A 26192-nucleotide genomic window follows, 5' to 3' on the forward strand; every position below is an offset into this window, starting at 1 on the left:
TGAAAATAGGGCTTATAATGTAATAATTGACGGGTGAATGTACAGTAAATTAGCAGTGAGGTTATGGCAATTAAAAACCTTCAAATATCTGCAGCAGCAAAAATAAAATTTAAAAAATCGCTAGATAATCGGCAGTATAGCAGAGGCGCCAAAGATGAAGCATGATATGATATAGCTCAGGTTCCCCGCCATTACTATTTCTTGTGTGCAGTTCATTAAGCATTATCAACCTCTCAATCTTGCTCCCAAACATTTGTCGTTTCAAACAAGAAACCATTGACAGGAAAAAAAATTATGAAGCTAAAATAACATTGTGTTGTCACTGTAATATCATTGCATTTCCTAAATCATCAGATTGGCAAAACAATTAGGCTCAGCAACAATGTTTCTCAGCATGATGTTGTTTCTTGACTGAATTATCTGTTTTACAGTTAATGAACCATTATGCTTCCATAGGAAGCACTTGTAACCTTTAAGTATACTATACTGGCCATCATGGTACTGCTAGTTGATACATGAATCTAATCAAATTTGTGTTTCAAAGATTTTTAGACCGTTTTCAAAGCAAAAATTATGCTGTTAAGATTACATTTGAATGACAGCATGGCAACAATTGGCTAAAGGCAATGAGATCATCTTATTGTGTGTGTCTTATTTGCCTTTTTTCCCTTTTACAAGCGTACAGAGGCTTACAGTGGCCTAAATTCCCCCTGTGGTTCTCAGCAATTTTACTGTATTTCACGGTCTATGAAATTGATTTGTTTCACTTCATATCACATTTGTTTGAAAGTGCAATGCAAAAACGTAACCTTTTTTCAAGACAGACAAAAGGAACCTTGCTGTCAGTGTATAAGCTAGTCAGCTGCTCAAACAATCAACAGTGATACAAACTGACAGCTCGAGCAACTGCACTTTGTTCCATTTTCCCCATTTTTCTTCTGACCTTTCATTGTGCCTCTCGTTTTTGCCATCCCCCCTCGACTCCCTGCCTCTTCTTGTTTTCTCTCCCCTCTTCTCCTGTTCCCAGACTCTCATGTCCCAAGGGCAGACGTTCCCAGCTGAGCTAAGGAAGCAGGGGCCAAACAAGTCTCCCAAAGGGAAGTCTCTGTCTTCTTCTCCGTTGCCACCCGCTTTGCCTCCTCCTCCACCCCAGAACAATCACTCCAACCTCTTCCTCTCGAGCGCCCTGCTCGGGCTTCCTGAACCTAATCAACCTAATGGAGTCATCCAAAGCACCACTCAGGACGCACCTTTGGCCCTCATCACCAAACCTCGCAAAAACTCTCCCTCTCAAGGCAAGTCCCCTCAGCGCGACTCTGATGGTGGGTCAATGCCTGTCAATCTTAGCACAGGGGCGAGTAGGACCCAAACAAGCGCCCAGGCCGGGCTTCCGTCGCAGCCGCCTACTACCTCACCTCATGCCGCCAGCTATGGATCCAGAAAGAGCAAAATCCCAAAGGGGAAGGGACAGACCCCAGGCCCGGCACAAGGACCGGTACAAACGGGGACTTTACCGAACTGGAAAGGATTCTCTCAGAATCATTTAGTACAGTCTTTAGTGGATTTGTTTCGTGGAGGAGAATCGGGGATCGGGATCCCGGGAGTCGGCATCCCCGGTTTTGGCATTCCTGGGGTGGGGATACCCGGTAATTGTAACCCCGCGGCCGGTCTTCCCGCTAATAAGGAATCTGATGACTCGGGCGATGATGAAGATGATGAGGATGATGACCTTGAAGAGGAGGAGGAAGAGGATGACGACTCTGATGACAGCTTGTCAGGTATAGGTGCTTTTTTTGTGCAGCCGTATTTGACACTTTTAACACTTACGTTAAACCCTTGGGCCATTTTTGATTTTGATAACCTTTGAGCTTGTTTTGTAGCAATATATATATATATATATGTATATATATTGTGCTTCTTTTACTGGATAAAGTTTTTGATCATCAGTTCTTGTCATTTGTATAAAATTTACTTTATTTCTGTCACTACAAATTCCAGTTTGCACAACTGGTATGTTTAAAATGTTCTCAAAACTTAAATTTACCACCTTTTTCCCTTAAATTGTTAATATTACACTCTTTTTTTCAGCTGACAAACTGGAGTTTCCACTTCTTAAAATAAAATTGTATTCCTCATCTTCAGCAGAGGGTCGCTTCACTTAAAATCCAAATTGTGTCATTCGTTTGCTCCACTGGTGCGCAGTAAGCCATTAAATGCCTCTTTTGAAAATTACGAATATTACATGAAATTGCACCCAATTATCAAAAATGGACTAATGATCTGGTAAATTCATTTACTAATGGCAGAAAATTCATTTACTTTTTTCATCGAATCCCTTCTTAACATAGTTTGAATCACTGTGTGTGCTCTAGCTTCATCTAATTAAATGTTAAAAATAAATATAACAATGAAATGCAGGGATATATGTATCTACATAATTTAGATATGCACAATAGTATGATGTGTATTATATTTTTACACACATCATTATTTTTGGATTTTCAGTCATAACGTCCGTCCCTCTGTGGAAAACCATAACTGGCAACTTGATGCCTTAAGTTGGAGATTGTCATACGATTCTCCATCTTTTCTTTTTTTTTTTTTCTTTTTTTTTTTACCATGTACTGAATGTTAATTTTCATTATCGTCCACAGCAAGTCCTTGCAAGGTACTGTGCACAATTCCTAGGAGCTTTAACTATTACAGCTCCTGTGTGGTCTACTTGTCACAAATCAAGCATGTTTGCACTTTTGGGTTGAGAAGTGTGACAGCATGTCATAATTCCTTCCCAAGTACTGTAACTTGAGCCATCAAGGAGTAATGGATCAATAGTCCCTTGAAGAATTGAGACAGATTTTTATGTGAAGCTTTACAACATGGCTCAAATGGCACATTGGTTGTTTGCCTAGCTCGAAATTTTGAGCCATGTGACCATGTTGAAACACTATTTAATCCCGATACTACATCAAAAAGTGAATGAGGAGAAAGTGTTAAAATAAGTACCTTGAAGGAAGAGAAGCACTGTACAAGTAAAAGCCCATTTAAAATAACATTCACACTGGTGGAAAAACTTTGCTCTTTGACCAACATATATTATTTTGTTTATATCACCTAATTTACAAAAGATTGGTGTTATTACGTTAAAAACAATCATATGAAAGACGTAAAAGCATCACAACAGTAGTAACAGAATGTGTTATGTTCTGTGAGCATCCCTTAAAAACTGTCAAGAACCACTTGCAAAAGGTGAAAAACCTTTTATAAATATATATTGTTACCCGTGCCACACATTTGAAACTATTACAAAAACACTTAAGGTAATTAGAACAGTTTTATTTTAGTATTGTTATAGTGCCTATATTGTAAAACGATATTTTGTGGAAACAAAAAGGCTTGCTGACACAGTTCTCCAAATAAGAGGCATAACAGTTTGCTTCATCCTGTCCGTCACACTTAGTAGAAGTCCACTGTAAAACTGACCAAAATGATGAACTAAACCATACAATTTCTTGTCCGCGAGCTTACTGCTAACATCGCGTAAATGCTCTAAGACTGGGTAATGAAAATTAGCATTCATTTATAAACCTGCAAACAACTCTTTAAAACTTGTGGAGCAGCAGCACATACAGAGTATTCAACAAAATATAATTACATTAAACTTATATTTAAACACTAAAATGTTTAACCAAACCATATAATTTGTCTAACAAATCTCTGTTAGCTTAATGATAGCATATAATGTCAAATGCCGTAGATGGGCTATCAAAAACATGCAGAGCAGGAATACATACATACAAACGGCGCATACTACACTTAAAAGGCATATATACACTTTGCTCTTTGGCAGCAACAGCTATTACTGGAGCTTAGTTCGGGACCTTCTCTGCATCTTCCTTCTTGCTCTGAAATATACCGCATATCACCCAGTAGTTCTAAGTGCTGCCAAACATGCTGCAGCTACACTGAGGGTGTAAATATAACATTTGAATTGCTTGTCTGTATATTGTAAAAACCCATAAAAAATATGAAAGCACCTCAAAATCTATAATCTATAATACAGAGCCGGTTGCCCGTGCTTATTGTGATCTCCTGTTTTCGTATGTCTAGAGTCAGACAGCAACTCCGACAGTGACATCTCTGGGAAGAAAGCGAAGGACTCCAAGTCGCTGTCATCCGGCTCGTCAAAGAAAGAAACGACTCCCCGCAGGCTAACCAAAGGCCCAGAACTACTGAACACCTCAGCCAATCACACGGCAACCAGCTGCTCCCCTCTCAATCTCCAGGTCATCAAGACGCCCGCTATTGTCACCAGCTCCAGTGCCTTGGCCTATCACAGCTCTCCTGGCTCTTCCTCCTACAGCCTAGCCTCTCCATTAGGTAATGCATGAACTATCTGATGCCGACTCATTGGGAGAAAAGAGGGATGAAGATTGGTTTGGTACCTCCTGCTGACTTGTTGCAAGCAGCAGATGTTCACTTTATCATCATTAAAGCCAAAAACGATACCGCAAAGAAAAGCTGAAGAATCGAGCGTGACCTATGCTCTATAACACAATATGTTGAAGTAGGAATCGTTAGAAGAGTACAAAGGCAGTAACCGGAGAGTCAAGGTCTTGTAGTGGCATGCCTGTGAGAGTAGTCTTTTGGCACCACAGTATCTGTGTGTAAAGATTACTTACCCACATCAGAGAAAGTAGGACATATTTTCAGCCAAAGCAGTCATTGCTGTGGAGACTTCGTGCTCTTTTTCTCTTTAAAGCATTGTTCATTTACCAGTTTTATGTGTTAATTATTAATTCCCATTTATTAACGTTCAGACCCCTTTAGACAAGGATTTGGAAATTGTTGTGCATGATGAACAGCATTCACGTAAACGTTGTTCTGCCTCAATGTTTTTTCTACAACTCATTGAAAGTGTTACACCTTCAAAAGATGGAAACAAATTCACGACATGTTAGGAATTGTTTTCCACTTTCCAGAAAGGACCCACTTTTCCCACAATTCCACCATATACGTGAATGAAACATTCAACAAATAAGTTCCCCATCTTTCCCACACCACTGTTCATCCTATTTATATTTTTTTGGGATCCACATTTCAATAATCCCCAAATTCCTCAAAATCCAATTTTATAATAAATTTCCCAAATTTATTTGGGATATTTTACATATTTACCTCTGCCTTCCACATTTCTTGAAGTGAAAGAAACCATTCTAACTTAAAAAAAATATTAAGCTCATTCAATATATCCTGGGAACTATTTATCTACAATCCCCATATTCCATAATTGTCACCTAAAATTCCCAGATTGTAGAGATATTTTACCTGTGTACCTCCATTTTGCACATTTGACATAAAAATTAAATACATTTAAACCATTACAATATTCAAGTCATATAAGTAATTTTGGTAAATATTTATCACATTCCAAATATTCCCATAATGTTTATAATAAAAAACCCACATTTGAGAGGGATTTTAAACATTGACATCCTCCATCCGCATTTCTAAACTGATTGAGGTCCTTTCAATAAAGAATATTGACCTCATTTAAGACATCTTGGGAACTACCGATCGCATTGCTCAAATTCACACATTCCCACTAATAAAATTCCCAATTTTGAGAGCTGTTTTACATATTTGCCTTCCGCATTTCTTCAGATCATTTAATTTTACCGCGCAAGTCCCAACATTTTGCAATAAAATGCCCACATTAAGATATTTTACATATTAACTCCTCCTTTAACATTTTTCCAACTGATTCAAACCCATTCGAACATCACTCTTAAATTCTACATTTGAAAAGTAAATTATTATGCCAGCATTTCAGTGCAGACTCAGCTCTTGAGCATGCATACGTAATTTGTACAGAAATTACATAATCTATTTAAGACAATACCACTCCTAATATTATTGCATGTGTGCCGTTTTGCGCAAGTGTATGTTTGCTATAAAAATATTAATCTTTTCCCACAGGTTTGGGGAAGCGGAAGCGGGTGATGGATGAGAAGGATTTGATGACACCTCTGGAGTTGGGGTACGGCTCACTTAAATCTGTACAGTCTCACATGCTTTTTGTTTGTGGTTTTAATTAATGACTTTTTTTAATTGCTAAAAACCAAGATGGCGGAGAGAAACAAGAATCAAAAACGTGTCAGGGCGGCCTCAGGGGGAGGTAGCCTACTACGCACCATGTGGCAAGAAACTGCGACAATACCCAGATGTGATGAAGGTATCTATGAATGCCCAAACAAATGAATGTGCATCATTAGTTTTAATATAATATCCACATTTGTCCCTGCTACATGTACCACGTGTATTCCCATTCTGCTTCCAGCGACCCTAATAGTGAGAGATGTTATTCTTAGCGTCCTTTCTTGTGCCACTTTCCTCACCTCTCCTTCCACAAAGCAATGATTAATGGATAGTGTTGGGATGCACAGCTTTGGCCTCATTTGTACAGTGCACTGCAGATAATGTTTATTTGGTTCAACAGTGATTGTCAAACTGCCTTTAGTGCAGTGGTCCAAATGGAAAAATGGATGCTCAATAGTACACACTCACTGCTCATCAATCAGTCAGCAGGCTGTAAAAAAATTAATAAATCTGGCCACAGATAAGTAAGAAAGAGCCTGAATTGTGCACCCCAAGGTCAGAACTGTTTTTTCTTTCCATAAGAGCTTTTGCTTTTTATTTTATTTTTTATTATTATCCTCTGGCTTTTATCGTGATTAAGCAAGGCCTGCACAGATGCACTGTAACTGTAGACTCCCTCCCGTCTATAGTCTAGCCTCCCAGCTGCTTTACTATGTCGCTAATTTAACCTTTTTTCTGCCTTAAACCAACGCCATTTATTATTTTCTCTTCTGTAGTATCTATCCAGAAATGGAATAAGTGGCATCACACGTGATAATTTTAGCTTCAGTGCAAAGATCAGGGTTGGTGACTTCTATGAAGCCAGAGAAGGACCCCAGGTGAACACCTTTCATCTCTCTTCCGCTCTCTCGTATGGAAAGCCATTTCAGTGTTTATTTGATATCCATCTTAAGGTCAATGAACTAGTACTCTCTTTGTCTTCATTAAAAAGACAATTTGGCACACTGGTAGTCTGGTAGAACACCTGTGACTTATGACTAATGTCATTAGTAAGACACAGTAAATCTACTGGTACAGTACACACTAGTAGTTGTACTTGTGCGCTGAATTGTCTTACTAGTGAGGATAAAAAGCGTACTAGTACATGGACCTGATGCTGGACATCCTTGATATGGAATACATTCTTATATGGCTTTCCCTACCCTCTCTCACCCCCTCTCCTTGATCCCTGTTCAGACTGAGCTCTATGCAGCAGTCACTGTCAGGGCAGGGACAGGAAACATGCAGACCCCTAGTTAATAATCAGATGACCTTACTTCCACAGGTGGCCTGTGTTGCCATGTTATTTTTATACCTTCCCCAAAAAAAACTGAACAAAAAACACTTCTGTATTGAAAAAAATAAATAAAGCTCCAGTGAAATATTGATTTGATTTGATTCCTAATTAAATTCTTCCTCAAGTGTTGCATATTAACAATTTTTTCTCCACTTCCCCCTCCCAAACTCTCTACATGTATTTTCCGGCTCTCCAGGGTTTACAGTGGAGCCTGTTAAAGGAAGAGGAAGTCATTCCTCACATCTTGGCAATGGAAGGCCGCCGGGGTCGTCCCCCCAATTCAGAATGTCAGTTAGCGGGCGACAGTGCCAAAGCTAACCGGCGGAGGAAAGGTCGACCCCCAAATGTGGGCGACCCCTTGGTACCGGAAGGTCCCAGTCCCAGTGAGGTCAAACTCCTGCGCAAATTGGAAGCTCAAGGTCAGTAGAGAAAATAAGTTATGGTATCTATTGGGTCATGTTAGCAAATAATCGTCCGAGAAACAACAGATGCAGCAGAACTATTAGTATTGTCAATTGGTTGTTTAATAATATTATTTCATTCTTGAATCTTGTATTTTGAATAAATGATATTTGTCCTTTATTGGAGGTGGCAAACATACATTCACACTTTAAATAAGTAGAAGTACAGATGTGTGGAAGAAAATAAAAAGTAAAAGTAGAAGTACTCATTCAACTTAGCCTAAATAGCTAAGTTAAAGATAAGATGAAATAAAATAAATAAATAAAAATGAAGATAAAAACAACAAAAAAATACACATTTACCTGTGTATTGTGTTTTTACAGAATAGAGGTTTTTCGTGTGTTTTTTAAAACCAGAAACTGGCACATTTGCCACAAGTCATTCTTGAAGCCAACATTAAAAATTCACTTAGCTAAGGATGCTGATGTGGAATTTCTTGATTGTCTGAATCTGTTGTATAAATGTTGTTTAAGCTCACTGGTTCACATTCCTCTATGCCACTGTTTTTCATTTATTTTCCACCTGATAAAGGTTTCCATGTTCTCAATCATTTAAGATGTCAACCATTTTTGCAATTTTTTTTGTTACCGGTCGTATGCCGTGTCGTCATTCATGGACGTTGAAAAAAAGTATCGAGCCTATTTTGCCAACAGGTTGTTGTTCGACTTACTCAAGTACTTATACCTGAAAAATCTAAGTACAGTAACTAAGCATTAGTGCTTCCCACCACTGCCCTTGTTCCACTTTCCCACTACCAAACACAACTTACTCATCACCATTCATTCAGAAAAGGAAGGTCAGGCAAAGAAATAATTCACTGACAATTTTTCTCTCTTCCGGTGTTTAGAAATAGCCCGACAGGCAGCCCAGATGAAACTGATGAGAAAACTAGAAAAGCAGGCACTGGCACGTGCTGCCAAAGAGGCACGGAAACAGCAAGGTAAAAAAAAAAAGTTTTTTTTTTTGTTTTTTTTTGTCCATCCCCTCTGGACAGTCAGCTATTTCAATACTGTACAACTTTGACCATTGATATTGTGAAAGCTGTTTGAGTTAAGGTCCATGTAGTACACAGTTTGTCCTCACTCATAAGATAATTCGATCCACTAGTAGAATGACTGCGGTAGCTAGCTAATAGTAATGTTGCCAACATTCAACCAGTAAAACACAAAAAAGATAATTAGACTGTTTAACATGCCTTTTTTTTTTTGTATGTGTAAAACAAAGAACACAGTCTGTGAATAATGATTGTTATATTTAAGCATTAACAATACCATTTGGTTAAAGAGCTTCTACATACTGGTTTATTAACCATTACAGAAACATAAAATGACAATTACCAATGGTAATTAGCAATGCTCTTAATTTGTGGCAGCTGTGACACCAACCTAACACTGGGTAGTCTTAATAAATTTGCTAAGCAATATAAACCAGTGAAAGCAAATGGAGTGTGATTCCCCATGCAGATGAGATTAGCACGTGAATAGATATATTGAACTCATTAAGATCACCTTTTGGCATTTCAACACAATAAATGTTGACATAGTAAACTACAACTAATACAAGAGAAACAAAAACATACTTGCAGTTTCATTTTGACTGTGCACTAGGTCCATTCATACAAAATTTAACAGAAGAAGGAATCAATTGTGTTTGAGTTTCATCGATTGCCAATCCCTAATTCACGTTCAGACAGACACATCTGGATCTGTCTCACACCGACGGCGGAAGCTGACAGCATGAAAGATGCCAACCAAGCCTATCAGGAGCAATTAGGGGCTACTAAATCTGTCACTGGAATACATCTGAGAGTCCAGCTGTGTAGGTCAATTTTGTAGTTAATCATATAAACTCTCTTGACTTCTTGCAGCGATCATGGCGGCAGAGGAGAGAAGGAAGCAAAAAGAGCAGATCAAGATTCTCAAGCAGCAGGTATGCGGACTCCGTGTTTGCTTATTTCTTTTCCTGTGGAAACCAGTAACCGAGTGTGAATAAGAAATGCTGAGCAGCTCTATTCTGATAGTCTTTTGCTTTTCAGTTTACCGCCAGCATTAAACATACATTTGTGTCTTTTCGCCCAAATGAGCAAACGTGATGTGTAAAGTGATTTTATCCAATTATTTTTTATTTCAGGTCTTACTTACTGTTCAGGTCAAAAGCATTTAATTTAACAACAATAAATATACCCTAAATGTCATTCTTTGACGTGATATAATTTCTAAAAGTGACCTAAAATACACTCACACAAAAATGTCATTCCTATGTACATGCGTTAGAACAATTGCCTACGCTGTCAAATTTGACCCGTGTCTACTAAAATGGAGTTTATGTATATATTTTTTAATGGGACAGTGATAACTATGTTAAAGAGAGCATTCCCAAAAAGTGTCAGTTTCCACCAGGGATGTTCAATACCACTTTTTATTTTTTCAGAGCAATACCAGTACGAGTACTCAACTCTTGAGTAATCACTGGTACTACTATAGCAAGTACTAATACCACTAGTAAAACAATGACAGGTCGTTTCAGAGAAAGACCTAGATAACCCAATATATCATTTTTCCTTAAATTGCCTGAAATTATTGGCAATTTTCTATTCTCCTCATTTCTAGTTCCTGATTGTAAAACGGCCACAAGTGTATCAGCCTCCATTGCAAGGACTGATACCTTGAAACAAGGCCGGGTATAAGCCCGATGCTGATACCTAATATCAGTACCTATCCCTTGTTTCCACCACATTTGCACTGGTTCCAGCAGAAACATGCAGCTGTTGGTCTTTGAAGGGTCATGGGAGAATCTCGAAACAACATAAATGATCTGTTCCCCATTGAAATTAATTGGAACGTGTGGAGCGTTGTGTGTCTATACTGTACTTATATTTTTGTATTTTATTACTTTTTTATAACATCATGGCCAGGGCACTACAGATGGAAAATAGCCTTCTGGCTAATTCTGGCTTTTTTAACTCATGAATTTCTATGTGTTTTATTAAATTGCTAAACTCCTTTTAAATAATTCAAATTCTAATTTAATACAATGAAATAATAATCCAAAGAGTTAGTTTTTTCTCGAATGTTTTTTTTCTTCAATTCACTGGACATAGTGCTGCTCCCTCTGCTCTGCGTGCCTTGACCACCTGGTGGCAGACATACATGGTGCAGTAAAACACTCTCAGTAAGCCGCAATATTATTAATCACAAAGACGATAAAGAATATCTATAAGTACTGTGTTATCTGTCTAAATGTGTTGATTTACTATTTGTGTTCAAATATCCGTTGCTAAAACAGTGACACAGATACTATTCGTTAAGTCCGTCTACCGTCTATGGCAGTTTGCATTGTTTGTTAGCATTAAGACAAAGCGATTTACCAAAGCTATGTGGTTGTTTTAACGGGGACTGGCAATAAACAGCTTGAAGCCTTTTTTTTTTTTATATGTCTTGGAGAAGTCATGGGGGAATGTCGTAACATTGAAAGTATTAAAATAGTATCAATTATGGGGTGTAAAATATAAAAATCTCTTTTCTATAAAAATGACATTACGGATTCATCATCTGTTAACAGACTTAATACTTTGTGAAAAGGTCTGTCAATCATAATTTGATATAGACAATAATTATGAGAATGTGATTAGTCAAAATCGACCCGAAACATTATGTCTGCATTGAAAATTAACACTATCTACAGGTTACAAAAAATACCTTATTTTTTTCCCCCCCAACAGGAAAAGATCAAGCGTATTCAGCAGATTCGGATGGAGAAAGAACTCAGGGCACAGCACATTTTGGAGGTACAGAATCTGACCGAACAGCCCCTGATTAAGCAGAACATTCCTGGATAACTGCAGCCCCTCCAACTACTGTATAGTGTTTTTAATCTTCCTAAAGCTCATTACGGAATAGTGGCATGCTTTGGAGGCGTTGCGTCTTCTTAGGCATAATTCCATATGGAACTAATGCTAAATTGGTCTTGGTTGACGGCTGTTGAATATTAAAATGGCGGTTGGTGCCTCTTCAGACTTTATTTAAATTGGACAGAAAAAGTCTTTTTTCCCCCCCCCCATCAGACAACAGTAACAGTTCAGCGTAAGTGGGTCGAGAGGAGATGGGGGGGAAAAAAAGGTGCCACACACAAACACACAGAGATGCTTACACATACACTGACGCACGTAGAGGCGCTCGCAATTATAATGTCGCAGCTTCAAAGTGTTTTAGGACTAAATCAATTTTGAGTCGACACGGTTGACAAGACACTCTTAACAGGAGGCTTCAACATTTTCACAATTACGTGTTAAAGAGATACATAATTCATTGGCAGTGTTCTACAAATTTGACTGGCATTCCCGGGGCATGGAATGTTTGCTGAAACCGCAAACATTGGGCTGAAGTCACGGCGAAAGCCGAGCTCATCCGAAACTGATTGACACTCGTCTTTTTTTGACTTGAATTTTTATTCGCAGGCCAAGCGTAGGAAGAAGGAAGAAGTGGCCAATGCCAAAATATTGGAGGCTGAGAAGCGAATAAAGGTATGACTCACTAAAGCCCTGGATTGAATTTAACACTACAGTAATTTCTGGACTGGCGCACCTGACTATAAGCCGCGCTAGCTAAATTTGGGGAATACCCGAGTTTGTTCCACATATAAGCCGCACCCGACTGTAAGCCGCAGGTGTTTTAATGTTACCGCACCGGGTTCCCGCTACTTTTTCATAATGGGGGCACAAATTGTCTCATTCTCGTTCTCTTTCCTACTGTATTTAGGCTCACTTGTTTTGTTTTGCTCTGCCTGACACTCTTGCGTTACCTTTATAGTGCGCCCCATTGTGATATGATGGATAAGCCTTTGTATTAGCCGCAGGGTCGAATGCAAGTGAAAAAAGTAGCGGCTTGTATTTCAGAAATTACTGTAGTTTAAATACATGGATTGTTAAAAAACTAAAACAAAATGAAAAAACATTGAGTATCCTTCATATCACTTTTAAGGCCCATGTACTAGTAGACAATTCCATATTAACGCATATGTTCCCAAAAAGACGTATTTATAGGGCTTTTTTATTATAATTTTTTTAATGCTAGAGCATACAGAAGGCTTTGATGCAGTCTCTCAACTGCAAAGAACGGTTGAAGAAATGGTAGTTATTACACAAATGGCCAGCAGGTGGCAGCAGAGCAAATGAGATGAACCAGGGCCATGTTGAAAAGAAACGTTTTTTTCCTGATGAAAGAAGAGACTTTAATCTTTCTTTTGGTAGGTTCCATGTTTTTAGAGCAATAGAATACAATATTCAGTGTGCCTTGCAAAATCAGTCAAATTCCAGTAAAACAGCCGGGAGTGAAGGGAATTGCTTCTGTGAAAATGGCTAAGAGTGAATGAGTTAATAGAACAACTGGGTCGAGTAATGTTTTTTCCCCCCACTTCTAGTGCCACATTTGGCCCACAAGTACTCAATTCAAATTTTAATAAACTACTATACTGCACTACAAACTATTAGTAAGTAGTGCACCCCTAGTCATTCCACTACGGCGCTGAATCACACGGAGCTTTACTAGGACATCAAGGGTGTCAATAAATGCTGAAACACCTATCCATAAAGTTGTTCCAGCATTTTTTTTTTTCATGTCCTTGATAGCCATCTTAAGGCCCATGTACTAGTAGTCTTTTGTCTTAATAGGACAATTACATGTTAGTAGTGATGTTTTAAAAATACCATATCAAATGTCCATAGTATGATATAATGGTTACATTTAGAGACGACACGTGAAGAGATGCTTGCACCAGATTTAGCAGAAAAAAATATTTCCATCTGTAGCCTATTGCCGGAGTTCCCTCATCACAACTAAAGGATTGTTATAGTTAATTTTTTGCTAATAAGAAATAAGTCAGTATTTCCTTCTTTATTCACTTCATTTAATTTCACCTCATTTTAAGGGCAAATATTATATCAGGATCATTATTGGGTTTTTAAATCACCTCTATCGGGACAGGCACTAGTAACTAGTAACATTGACTACTGGGATGCCAAAGTTGTCCTATTAGTTTGTAGCTAAAAGATGAATGAGATAATTGCAAGGGACTAAGTTACTGGGCTTTTTTTTTTGTTCTTACTTTGAAGCTCGCTAGTGTTCCTTTTCAGTTGGCACGGCTTCCAAAAAAACAAAATGGGGATTGGCAGGAGTATCACAGTGTATTGATGTCCCCCCCTCATCTCTCTTTTGTCTCCAAGGAGAAGGAGCTGAGGAGACAACAGGCGGAGATCCTGAAGCACCAGGTAGGCAACTTAAACACTAACTGCTCAACAATGGAAGCATTTGCCTCTGTGTGGGTGTGCGTGCGTGCGTGCGTGCGTGCGTGTGTGTTTTAAGTAAATGCGTGAACGTGTGCGTGGTTAATCAGCAAACGTCAACTTGTAATGAAAGTCATGAGTAATTCTGAATATGAGAACGCTATGCTTTCTGGTTCTGGATATTACTTCTGTTTCATAATATTTTGCCAACTCTCTCTGCCAGGAGTTGGAGAGGCATAGACTAGATATGGTATGGGTATGTTTATTTTTGTACATCTAACACCTGCATCGTGTAACTGGTTGTGTTATGGTTGTCATAGCAATGCATTAAGTGTAGCACTGGCTGCTGTCATACTACATTCTTCTGCATGGCTTTCCAGCAAAACAAACAAAAGAGAAAAAAAAGAGTCAGTATGCTGCCTCCATCTGCTCGTCCTGAGGGACAACTGACCCTGTCACATTGGCCAGGCAGCTTCTGTCCCCCTCCCCCATTCCCTCACCCCCGCCCCTTCTTCTACTCAGAATGCATTGCAAAGACTGCTAGCCCAAACCACACTCACTGTGTCTCAAAGTGCACTCGAGGAGTTTCCATCCATCACACACATTGTCTTAATTGTTGTATTGGACTAGCGTGTGTTGCTCATGAGTGGGGTTGCAAAATTGAGGGGATTTCAAAGACGGGAACTTCACAACATGGGAGTTTACGGGAATAAAACAGGAAGCAAACCTACTCATGAGTGCTTGATAATTTGGCCCAGACGTTAAGCTTGTGTCTGTTCGTCCGTGCGTCTGTTCTGCTGTCCGAGTGCTGGACTTTAACCTGCCCAAGCCTCGTCACCGCTTCTGCACAACATTGAACGGAGCGTTACGGCGAATCGTTTTGTCGACCAGTTGGATCACCCACGTCACTGTCAGTTCATTTGGCGGCAGAAGCAGCATGTAGTCAGATCATTGCCATGATCGATTCCACCATGGGGACAAATGGGTTCTGTCTCATATTTTCTTTTGGCCTGTAGATCTTCTCACAAATGCACAGCTGCAGCTGAATCTAAAAAGGTCTGCCTATCTGTTCCCTTATGCTCTTTAAGAGCTGTTGAATCATGCCCATTGGACCCTCATACAAACTTTAAGGGTGCAGATTACATGGGCAATTGAAGTGGATTTTATTGTACTTGTTTTAACACACAGTGAACCCGTTATCTCGGATATGTGTTTCAAACTCACAGACAATAGGTTAAAATCCAAGATACAGAGAGACTAGGGGTGTAACGAAGAGGGATTTGACTCCAAAAAACACTTTTGATTCAAAAAAGGGGAGGCATCGAATCGAATTGGCCCACACAAATAATCATCTTTACAGTACTGACAAGTTCATTCTTATGTACAACAAGAAACTCATTACATTATACCATCTTGAACTGAGCTGTTGCATATCAAATTGAATGGTAATCCCACTGAATCGAACCAAATCGACTCGTTCCACTGTATAATCAAACCGACCTTCAATCGTATTGCAAACTATATATCGAGGTATGTATCGAATTGTCTTTAGTGGAGATATGCACAACCCTAAAAGTGACCGTATAAAAACGTTTTAAAATACTTCCCCTCCATCATGAATTACACATTCAAAGTTAATTGAAAACACACTATATACCAAACCCAATGCATATAACAATTCAATTTTCCTTACTAAACAAATTTAAATGCTATTTATCTAGTTCCATGGCCAAAACACCCCAAACGGTTTTGATTTAATCAAGAAAAGCAGGACTGAATTGTTAAATATAAAAGCATAATGAAATGTAACAGAATAATCATAAAAATAATAATTCTAAAATGTAAATTAAACCAGAAATCACAGTTTTCGTGTATTGGCATATGCCTTTTAATAGGTGTGACCTAGTGAGTGATGTAAGGAGATTTGACTCCAGCTTTTACAATGCACCATGCTCCTTGAGAATATACTCATTTTGTCCTAACTCAGTGCATCACTATGCTATAAAAATTATTAAAAACCTGTGATGTCACATGGCGGCATGGACAATGAAGCTCTGTATTACAGACATATAAATCACAATTACATTCCATTTTAGTTAAAAAAAAAGAAAAGAACAATCAAACCACCACAAGAACTGCCAGGCTCCCAGCCTGTTTTTTTTTTTTTTTTTTTTTTGTGTATCACAACGTTAAAATGCTCCTCACAACCATTTGAGTCAGTGTGCTGGGAATGTTCTTGGCAGGCTGAACTCGTGGTAATTGTGTCCTTTGGTGGATCACAGTGGGAATGACAGTCTGATACAGTCGAGGGGAAAACCTGAAGAGATCAAATAAAATGATAGTCAGTCACCGGTGCTTTTCGTGGCCTTTTTTTTTGCAGGAGACTGTGAATCATGCACCAGAGAACAAAATAGATGTCTCATCCTCCGCAGTCTCATACTGTGCTAATACTAAAGCTGCCAAACTCACTGAAGTGTAACTGCTCTGTTTGTAGCTCATCATTTCTTTTTGTCGTCCCCTCCACTAAATATTATTAGTAAAGCGTCAAATAAATGTCACCAATGACTAATACAATATATTATCGTCTGCCAACCAATATTTTGTCGCTTGTATTCTCTCCGCTTTAGCTTAGATGCGCCGTCACTGATTGCAGCTGCTTCTCTTTTTTGAGCCTGTCATCACATCTACTACGTATCGCATCTATGTGTTGCTTTTTGGTTGTCATCGTACTACTGTACTCTTCACGTAATGCTTCCACCATACATGTGACAGTATACATGTGAAGCATCGTTTTGTGTTTGTTCCAAGTATGGTGCCTCTAATGAATTTAGAGCATTACTATTGTATTAATACACTAAAATTGTATGGCCTTGTCCGGGCTATTTGCAGTATGTGCCTGTTACTGTAATGTGCCTCTGTTTTCTGCCACTGTAGGAGAGAGAAAGGAGGAGGCAGCATGTAATGCTGATGAAGGCTGTTGAGGCCCGCAAGAAAGCAGAGGTAGTCATAGGCTGAAAAAACAATTTAAAAAAACAATTCCCCCCCCCCCCACACACACACACACACACACACACACGACACCAGGGTGTCCAAACTTTTTCCAGGCTAAAACCAAATCAATCAGGAAAATCTTTTATATTATAGTAGGGCTGGGTTTCAAAAATGGAATAATTGATTTTCCTTTTCAAGCCTGATATCGATTCATAAAAACATGAATCGGTTATTTTTAATATCACTTTTCCCCCTAAATTTATAAGAAAATTGAATTTTAATGGCCTTTTTTTGTATCGTAATGTTTTCTTGAAATGTACTGTTCACATGAATTGAATGAAGTATTTCTTAGATTTGTGAGAGATCTGACTTATTGCACTTTAAGAAAATTGTTTTTTGGTTTTTTTTTACATTTGCAATTATTAATTATGAAAGTATTTTCATCTCATCCTTATTGATCTAAATCATTTAACCCGTAATTGCCTCCGTAAAATTTAATTTGGAATTTAATGTTTGTGGAGTTTTTATCATATTCTTGATATTTAAGAAGAATTTATGTTCCATAATTAATCAGTATCAGATTAAAGTGAAGTGAATCAAATTGGGAAAAATCCAAATCAAATAGTGAGTCAAAATCGAATCGATTCAGGAAATTTTAATCGATACCCAGCCCTATTATAGTATTATATTTTTTCTGTTGTCAATGATTAAAATGGTGTGGACTCTTTTTCAAAGGTCTTAGCTATGAATGATGCAATGAATAAAACAATGAACTGACTAAGCAGTGCAATAGGTGGAAATGAGTTTGCACACAACCTTACCTTGGTTGCCAACAAGTTTCTTCAGCACCAAAGAATTACAGTTGCACCACAGTAGTTGCCATGGGCCACTTAAAAAAATGAAGGCGGACTGCAAATGGCCCCCGGGGCAGTAGTTTGGACACCCCTACGCCATGCCATAAAAACAGGAAGTCATTATTCCTTAGTCGCCTCCCCATGTTCTCCCATTATTGTTCACTCTTTCCCTCCCAAGATTCTGGCCCTCCAGCACTTTTCCTTTGAATGCATAGCTGCAATCTAACACTCGTCTGCTTTCACACACACACACAAATGCAGCTATACACAAATCTACACTCTGTAGAAATACTTTTTCTCCTAATGCTTCTGCAAACTCTGGACTCCTTAGGAGCGCGAGCGCCTGCGGCAGGAAAAAAGGGACGAGAAGCGTCTCAACAAAGAGCGCAAGCTGGAGCAGCGCAGGCTGGAGTTGGAGATAGCCCGAGAGCTGAAGAAGCCAAATGAAGACATGTGCCTGTCTGATCAGAAGGTAGTTAAGATCTTTAGCAGTATGTTTTATTTATATACATGTAGATATGTTGCTTAGTGTAGATGTATTTCCTTCATTTATCCATCACACATACTGGGGCAAATTTGACTTTTTTTGCCATTTGTCAGCAATATAAATAGCCTAAGTGTCATCCAAACTACATAACAATGTGGGTGAAACTCAAAACCATCAAAGAATAAAATTGTGTAAATTGTGGCTGTTTTGGGTCGAATAGGACATCACATTGTTTTTATCCAAAAATGAGTGTTGTAAAACATAACAAAATGTGCTTTTTTTATGAAGGATTAAACATCCATTTATTAATGTCAGGCAGGCATTTGATACATTTTGAAATGATCTCATTCATAATAAATAATTATGATGAAGATATTCTGGAACACTGTGTGAATTCAAAATGAACATTCAAGTATGTTGCTAGATATGTTTTTATAAGACATTGATGACCATAATGAGACAATAGTGAAGTGATATTTTTATATCTATGCCACCAAGTGGCTAATGGTAGTACTACATAATATTAAAGGTCGTAACAATGCACATTTGATACATCTTGCCACCAAATGAGAGAATATTGCTTATTTGAACTTAACACAAAACATTATACCCTAATTGTCGTCTTCAGGCTCTCCCCGAGTTCTCCAGAATTCCCGGGCTGATCCTTCCAGGGCGGGCAGTGTCCGACTGTTTGATGCTGATGCAGTTCTTGCGAGGATTTGGAAAGGTTTTGGGCCTGGACTTGAATGCTGATGTGCCAACACTGGGTATGCTACAAGAGGGCTTGCTCAATGTGGGTGACAGCATGGGTCAAGTCCAAGACCTCCTGGTCAAACTACTCTCTCTGGCAGTCTGTGATCCTGGTTTACCCCCTGGACAAAAAGTAAGTTAAGATGTCAAACTTCAGTGTTGTCTGGGATTGTTTACACTATGGTGGAATGTAATTCATCTGTGTGAATGATGTTTTTATTTATTTAATTTGAAAAACATGCATAGGTATAAATGTTCAGAATATACAATAGGTCCCATGAAAGGTCCGGTAAATTTATAGGAAATGTCTTGTAAATTTTCATATGAAGTTACTGTAAACTGGAATTTGGGAAATATTTCCAATTGAAAAATTACCATAATCATTTATAGAACTGAGCTAACGGGGAATTGAGGGGAATTTAATGGAAAATGATTATTATATACAGTATGCTTCGTCTTGTCATTCTAAGTAACATCCATGCAAAAATAAAGCAGCTGTTTTTTGTTTGTGTTTTGCAACCCTATGTATGAATGAAAGCTTGTAACTTCATTAACAATGTTCAACATCATCTACTTCTCTTCTAGACAAAGACCATGCTGGGTGACCATCTGACAAACGTTGGCATAAACCGGGATAATGTGTCTGAGGTGCTGCAGATGTACATGGGGGCCCATTGTGCCAATTCCGATCTGGCCCCTCTGGCCCTCAGTTTAAAGACAAAGGCTTTCCAGGCCCATACGCCTTCCCAGAAAGCGTCCATCCTGGGATTCCTAGCTAACGAGCTGGCTTGCAGCAAAGTCGTTATCAGGTATCGCATGTAGTTAATATGTATACGTGTTACAGCATTTGGGTGAAATTTCAAGATGAACATAAAATAAAATGTACTATAGCCGGTTTTGCATGGATGCTTTTTTTGTCATTCCGATTGAAGATTTCTAATCAACTATATATGTGATGTGATCTATTCTGATCTGCTGTTTACATGCGTCACTACAGTACTACGGATTAGCACAAGGAATATACCAACCTTGTGAATCTGAACAAAATTCCATTGGGATTCTACCTTTTTTTTTAAAATAAAAAAAAAGTGTAAATATGGAGCGTTTGCATTTGGTTAATTGGAATACAAGGCTCCATGTAAACTCAGCTAAGTTTTCGGTACTTTTTGTTTTTTGGCACAACTTCATGTTCTCTAACAAGAAGCTGAACAGCAGAATTCACAACAGGTGTTTGAGCCCAAAAATTGTCCAGCGATGCCTTTCTCAGTGGCCACTTGTAATGGCAAGGTCTCAAATAGGATTTTCTCAGATGGAAAAGGCCACTAAGCTTAAGAGTGCAAGAGTGTCATCTGCGGGTTGCAACAGAGATAGAGGGACTGGAAGAGTAACAATAGAAAGGCATATCTGACATCCTTGAAAAAGCATATTTTGCCTTTCAGCTCCATGTTAGAGCGCTCAAATCAAATTTTGTGATTAATATATGTGCTGTATTTAGAAAATCAGCCAATAGTTCTCACAATATTGCACCTCTTCTTACAGTGAAATTGATAAGAGCCTGGATCAGATGGCAAACATGAGGAAAGATAAAATTATCATGGAGGGGAAACTTAAGAAGTAAGTTATACTGGCTTTACAGTTTTTTTTCCCTTTTGTTTTTATAACTAGACAGTATAACCCTCAAACTATATTTCCCCATGCAGATTGAGAACCATTTATGCCAAACGCACTGGGAGGAGGGAAGCCAGCGTGGGTGTGGAAGAGAACCAGTCTCTCTGTACGCCGTCTTCAGCTATCAAACGCAAGAGGAAACTTGGTGCTGACAGCGACGACGACGACGATGACGACGACGACAGTGACGATCCGGCTGATGATGATGAAGATGAGGATGAAGACGACCTTAAGAAGGTTAAAAAAGTGGAGACGTATGATGAGGTAAAAAAATTAATAAATAGCTAAATGGATATTTATATGCATCATTAACTTTTTGGAAATAACTGAATTGTTTTCTGTTGTCAGGATGAAGTTGACCAAGCCACTAGTGTGGAGGAGCTAGAAAAGCAGATAGAAAAGTTAGCTAAGGTATTGTTACTTTGATCTATTTTCTTCCTTCGTTGGTACTCGCTGCCAGTTTGCTAAACAAAATTGCAGAATATATGTCAATAAAAAATTTGAATGCTGTGTCCAACTTCAGCAACATCACCAGAATCGAAGAAAGCTGTTTGAAATATCCCATTCCCTGCGCTCCATGATGTACGGCCAAGATCGTTACCGCCGTCGATACTGGGTACTTCCACACTGTGGAGGGGTCTTCATTGAAGCCATGGAGAGTGGAGAAGGTAATTGTAGTACAACAAGAGACAGTGTTGGTCTGATGGCACTTCTTGCACAGTCTTGCTGGATTTTACAACCATTTCTGCTTGTTTGTGGTCATTTTTGGCCTCAGACAAACATAAATTTGTCATGAGTTCAAGTATTGTGTTCTTCGTTCCTCTCGCTGCATAAATAAATACATTTTCAGGTATTTTTAACCTGGAAATTCATTTGTTTACATGATGCACAGTTTGGAAAGAACCAAAAATAGCATTTTTGTATATTCTCAGTGCCACTGTTTTTTCTTATATTGCTAGTCTTTCTACAATGACCACCAGTTACCACAAAAAAATAATCATAAAGCGAAATGTAATATATTTTGTATTTGAAGTCAGAGTATTTTATCACATTTTGTCATTACATTTCATATAGGCTACAATATAAAATAACAACACCTTTGTTATTAGTGATTAACCAAAGTCAAAATTACAGGATATGGTCTCATTATTATAATGAGATCATATCTTGTCATTTTGGCTTGGTATCCCATTACTAAAAGATAAATCGTGAGTATGATTTAGCTTTTCTTTTTTTCTCCTTTTTTTATAATTCCATATTTACAGCCCACAGAACCTGAAATTGCTCTTATATGTAAAAAGTGAAAATTTATAATTTGATTTCTGATTAATTGAAATAGAAAAAAGTTGAAAATCTGGCTAAAATCCCCACTCTGGGCTGCTTCATCACATTTGTATTAAATCAGTGAAAACGGTTCCAAAAGAGAATGCAAGTTGAACACAAAAGGCCAATAGTGTTAATTTTATTCGCCATTTTTAAATTTAGTCTCAGGTTTAGTCCAGTTTCAGTCACACTTTTTATCATAGTTACCGGTAGTAAACCTCATCCTGTTTTTATTTAATCACACTTTTAGTCGACTATAAATCTAGGATTTTAGTCCAAGAAAATATTATTTTGTTTGTCTAGTTTTAGTCAACAAAAACTGTCAACGTTTTAGTCTAGTTTTAGTCAGGACAATCATTTTACCTGTTTGTTTGTTTTTGTCAGCAGATAATGTTGAACATCTAAAACTATTTTGCATATTTTCTCATCTTTTCGATGAAAAAAAACTTTGCACACAATTACATATTAGTAGCTAATATGTATGGCTCCGTGCTACGAGCTAGTAAGTTAGTCAGCATTAGTTAACGGTCGGATTAACATTATTGTTGGAATGTTATAGCCGTTGGATTAATGTTAGTTTATAACTAATTTATTTTTATTTTTTTAACTTTCACCGTGAATCCACCTCCTTTCTGTCCCATGTGTGTGTGCATGTTGCACTGCTACCTGCAGATTTGAAAGGACGTGTGTCACTGTGTCACTGTGTCACATGATAGGGTCACAGTGACAGGAGTTTACAAAATATAATGTAATTTTCGTCTCATCTTTATTCATGAACTAAAATGTCTATAGATTTTAGTCTAGTGAGTACATTTTCATTTCGTCTTCATTAGTCGACGAAAATGCATACTGATTTAGTCCCAGTTATTGTTTATTAATGAGGGTTTTAGTCTAATCTCGTTTTTGTCTGGTGAAAAATGTGTGTTGAAGTATTTTTGTTTAGTTTTTGTTAATGAAATTACCACTAATGGCCAACATAGAACCCTGAGAGTAAAGTTACAATTCCAAGACTTGTGATATTGTCTTATTTGCATTCAGCTCCAGAGGAACTTGAGGAGGAGCGACAGAGGCGGAGAAGAGCAGCAGAGGAAGTCAAGGTCAAAGATGAACCTCTGGAGATGGAAGTGGAGAAGGACGAACCTGCCTCACGTCCTGGTCTCCCACATGACTTGCAACAGCACAGGGAAGAGGAGACCGAGCATGAAAAGAGGAAGGCCTCTCCAACCACCTTCTACCAACAACAAGGCTACGTGTCTCAACTTTGTCCAGACGCTCCCAGAGAAACTGCGTTGAAGGTGGAGGACCAGGGGAGCACTCACGTTGGACAGAATGGCAACCGTACATGTTCTCCTATTGCCACAACGAGCGTGATGTCATACTCCCCCTCTCACAATACCTCAGAGCCGGCAGTGGCAAAAACCGCCGTGATTGTCGGTCATGACACTTCAAATGTCCCCGGCCCGATCTCGACCTCCCTGTCGGCCCGGTGCCTGCCGGCCAAGCGTGAAAACCCAGGGGACACTCCTCCCGCCTCTTCCCCAACTCCATCCCAACAACTCTCCCTCCAGCCCAACGACCAGCTGCTTCGGGTTCTGACGGAGAGGAGCGGACACTGGTTCAGCCTGCTCCCTCGCAACCCCTGCGACCTTTCCTCCCTCACGACGACCCCTCCCGGGGCCCTTGATGACGCTCCCCAGGCGTCCTCCACACCCAGCAAGCCCAGATCTCCTCCAGCGTCACCTGCACTCCCTCTCACTCCTTCTGCGGCGTCGGCCTCGCTCAGCCCCCATCACCCTGCTGGCCTTCTCACCTACCCTCTCTCAGCACTGCAGGTGAGGCCACAAAATTATTCATTTACAAAATTGAAGGTTGGCTCTTAGTGAAAATAAGTGAGGAAACAAGTGAGGTTTCAAAATGGTGAAAAATCAAGCCGTTGTCTCCGCTCTCACTGTGAGTGTGTCCTCTGAATGCCTTGAAACCACATGCTGCTCAACTGTCAAATACCACTAACTACGACCTAGAAAAACAGAAATATATCCACTTAAATACTCCAGTGACTAGAATATATCACAATGGGTCATCGCATGGTTTTTCCATGCCGCAACAATGAGGTGCTTTATAATGGTCATGTCTGCGTGAAGCCCTTTATCCATATGTTGGTTGTCAAGTCAGACCGCCTTTCTCTGCGTGATGAGCGTGCCCTCAGCCAACAACAAGGAACTCTAAACCATGCCGAAGGGTATCACTGAGCCCATTTTTTATTTCACTTTATGGTGAAAATAAACGGTATTTTAGCATAATCTTGAAAGGGGAAGTCTACCATAATAATTTCTTGACAATAATATGTTACATGTGACCTCACTAGTCGAAACATGACATTCTGATTAATATTACATTTGTGGATTACGAGTTATGAAGCAAAATCCAGCCGTTTTTATCCATCTTATGGGGCGGCCATTTTGCCACTTGCTGTCGACTGAAGATGACATCACAGATGCACAACAGCCAATCACAGCTCACCTGTTTTCTGAAGCTGAGCTTCCCCTTTAAATGATCAGATTTCGTGCAAGTATAATATTAGTGAACCCCTATTTTAGTTTTATCTTTTTTCTTTTTTTTTTTTCTAATTTGATCCGAATCAAATCCCCCTTAATCAGTAAAAGTGTACACTATAAAAAAAAACATCTAAAAACAATTTGCAAAATGTTTTACCCTTCCTACATGAATTATAACCGTTTACAACACACCTCTTAATCACATTACAGAAAGAAATACTTGCAAGCATAAAATATACAATTATATAATAGAGAAAATATTGTACAATGTATTGTTTTTGACTCGCAAAGTCAATACGGGTGTAACAGTTTTTAAAGTGTTATGTGCTGTGCAAGCCTCCAGATGGCAGCAATGTCTAAGAATAGGATGGAAAAATTCACAAAGTGCAAACATTCCATAGGCATGAACATAAATTTTGGAGAATAGATTTGAATAAATCCGTAATTTACAAAACTGAAGGTTAGCTCACAATAAAGAAATTATAAATTTTTGGCAATAATTTATTTTAATGCAGTAGTAAATTACTTGAATTGTGTTTCTGTGTGGCTGTAATCCACAATCCTCCTTTGTGTTTTCTTCTCAGGCAAAGTCTGGCGTTTCATTACTAGGAGTGTCTTTGGGAAGCTGGTCGAGTGGCATGTTAAGTCCCAGCTTGCCCCTGTGCAGCAGCCCCAGCCCCATGCTGGGTCACTCTGTGGAGGGCCACACAGCAGCAAGCGGGTCCAGTAAGAGCGAATCACCTCTACCTCGCATTGAGAAAAGTTCATCCATGCCCTCACCTCCTGCTGTGGAGATTCCAAAATCTCTTGACCACCACACACCTCGGCCTATCCCAGAAGGTAAGAATCTGCCCGCATACTGGAAAAATATTTAAATAAACAAATTGCGCCACTGACCTGTAAAATCTGATGAGCTAAAATATAGGCTGTTGTATAATGACAGACATCAAGTCACACGTGAAAGTTTCAAACCCAAGTCAATGGAAGTCAATTTCCAGGTCACCTTATTAATGCAGTCTTACTTGCATTATATGATCGTCATAAAGAGAGAAGATCAATAAGGGTCACTAATCACATTATTGGCCAATTTGCAGTGACTCTTGTACCCATCTCTGAATAATAGCAAATATAGTAAAAGCTGATCCAAGGAAACAGGACACACAATAAGATCCTACATAAGCACGACAGATTACAACCTGATCTGATTGAGACTGAAGCAGCTGAATGTGTTAAATTGGATTTGTCTGATTATGACCAATTATGAAGACACTGATTTGGAAAATTGTCTGATTACATAACTACTGCGTGGATTCTCACCATGGGAAATACTTGGAATAAATAATAATTTTCCAGAAGTGTTGACGCATGAAAAACTGCAGTCACACAAACA

The 26192-nt window shown here is 38.8% G+C and overlaps 1 protein-coding gene across 10 annotated transcripts in view; it reads left to right on the forward strand.

Annotated features, from left to right (window-relative positions):
- The window catches only part of baz2ba (bromodomain adjacent to zinc finger domain, 2Ba), a 102648-nt gene that overhangs the window by 68019 nt on the left and 8437 nt on the right, over positions 1 to 26192 (forward strand). For 3 of the 10 annotated variants that reach the window (XM_086070908.1, XM_086070907.1, XM_086070914.1), the window contains exons 9-30: positions 1028 to 1778; positions 4108 to 4377; positions 5977 to 6037; positions 6124 to 6232; positions 6873 to 6974; positions 7629 to 7851; positions 8742 to 8834; positions 9762 to 9823; positions 11616 to 11681; positions 12351 to 12416; positions 14115 to 14159; positions 14398 to 14430; positions 17109 to 17174; positions 18351 to 18491; positions 19135 to 19389; positions 19842 to 20065; positions 20796 to 20870; positions 20957 to 21188; positions 21273 to 21335; positions 21448 to 21592; positions 23286 to 24079; positions 25387 to 25642. In XM_086070908.1, the coding sequence (XP_085927034.1) occupies positions 1028 to 1778; positions 4108 to 4377; positions 5977 to 6037; positions 6124 to 6232; positions 6873 to 6974; positions 7629 to 7851; positions 8742 to 8834; positions 9762 to 9823; positions 11616 to 11681; positions 12351 to 12416; positions 14115 to 14159; positions 14398 to 14430; positions 17109 to 17174; positions 18351 to 18491; positions 19135 to 19389; positions 19842 to 20065; positions 20796 to 20870; positions 20957 to 21188; positions 21273 to 21335; positions 21448 to 21592; positions 23286 to 24079; positions 25387 to 25642 (4132 nt within the window). The remainder of the gene's footprint in view (positions 1 to 1027; positions 1779 to 4107; positions 4378 to 5976; positions 6038 to 6123; positions 6233 to 6872; positions 6975 to 7628; positions 7852 to 8741; positions 8835 to 9761; positions 9824 to 11615; positions 11682 to 12350; positions 12417 to 14114; positions 14160 to 14397; positions 14431 to 17108; positions 17175 to 18350; positions 18492 to 19134; positions 19390 to 19841; positions 20066 to 20795; positions 20871 to 20956; positions 21189 to 21272; positions 21336 to 21447; positions 21593 to 23285; positions 24080 to 25386; positions 25643 to 26192) is intronic. The other 7 variants (XM_086070910.1, XM_086070916.1, XM_086070915.1 and 4 more) reach the window with 5 other exon arrangements.

The sequence above is a fragment of the Leptonotus elevatus genome, chromosome 3 (genome assembly GCF_054856555.1).
Source record: "Leptonotus elevatus isolate MCC_2025b chromosome 3, RoL_Lele_1.0, whole genome shotgun sequence".
Classification (NCBI taxonomy): domain Eukaryota; kingdom Metazoa; phylum Chordata; class Actinopteri; order Syngnathiformes; family Syngnathidae; genus Leptonotus; species Leptonotus elevatus.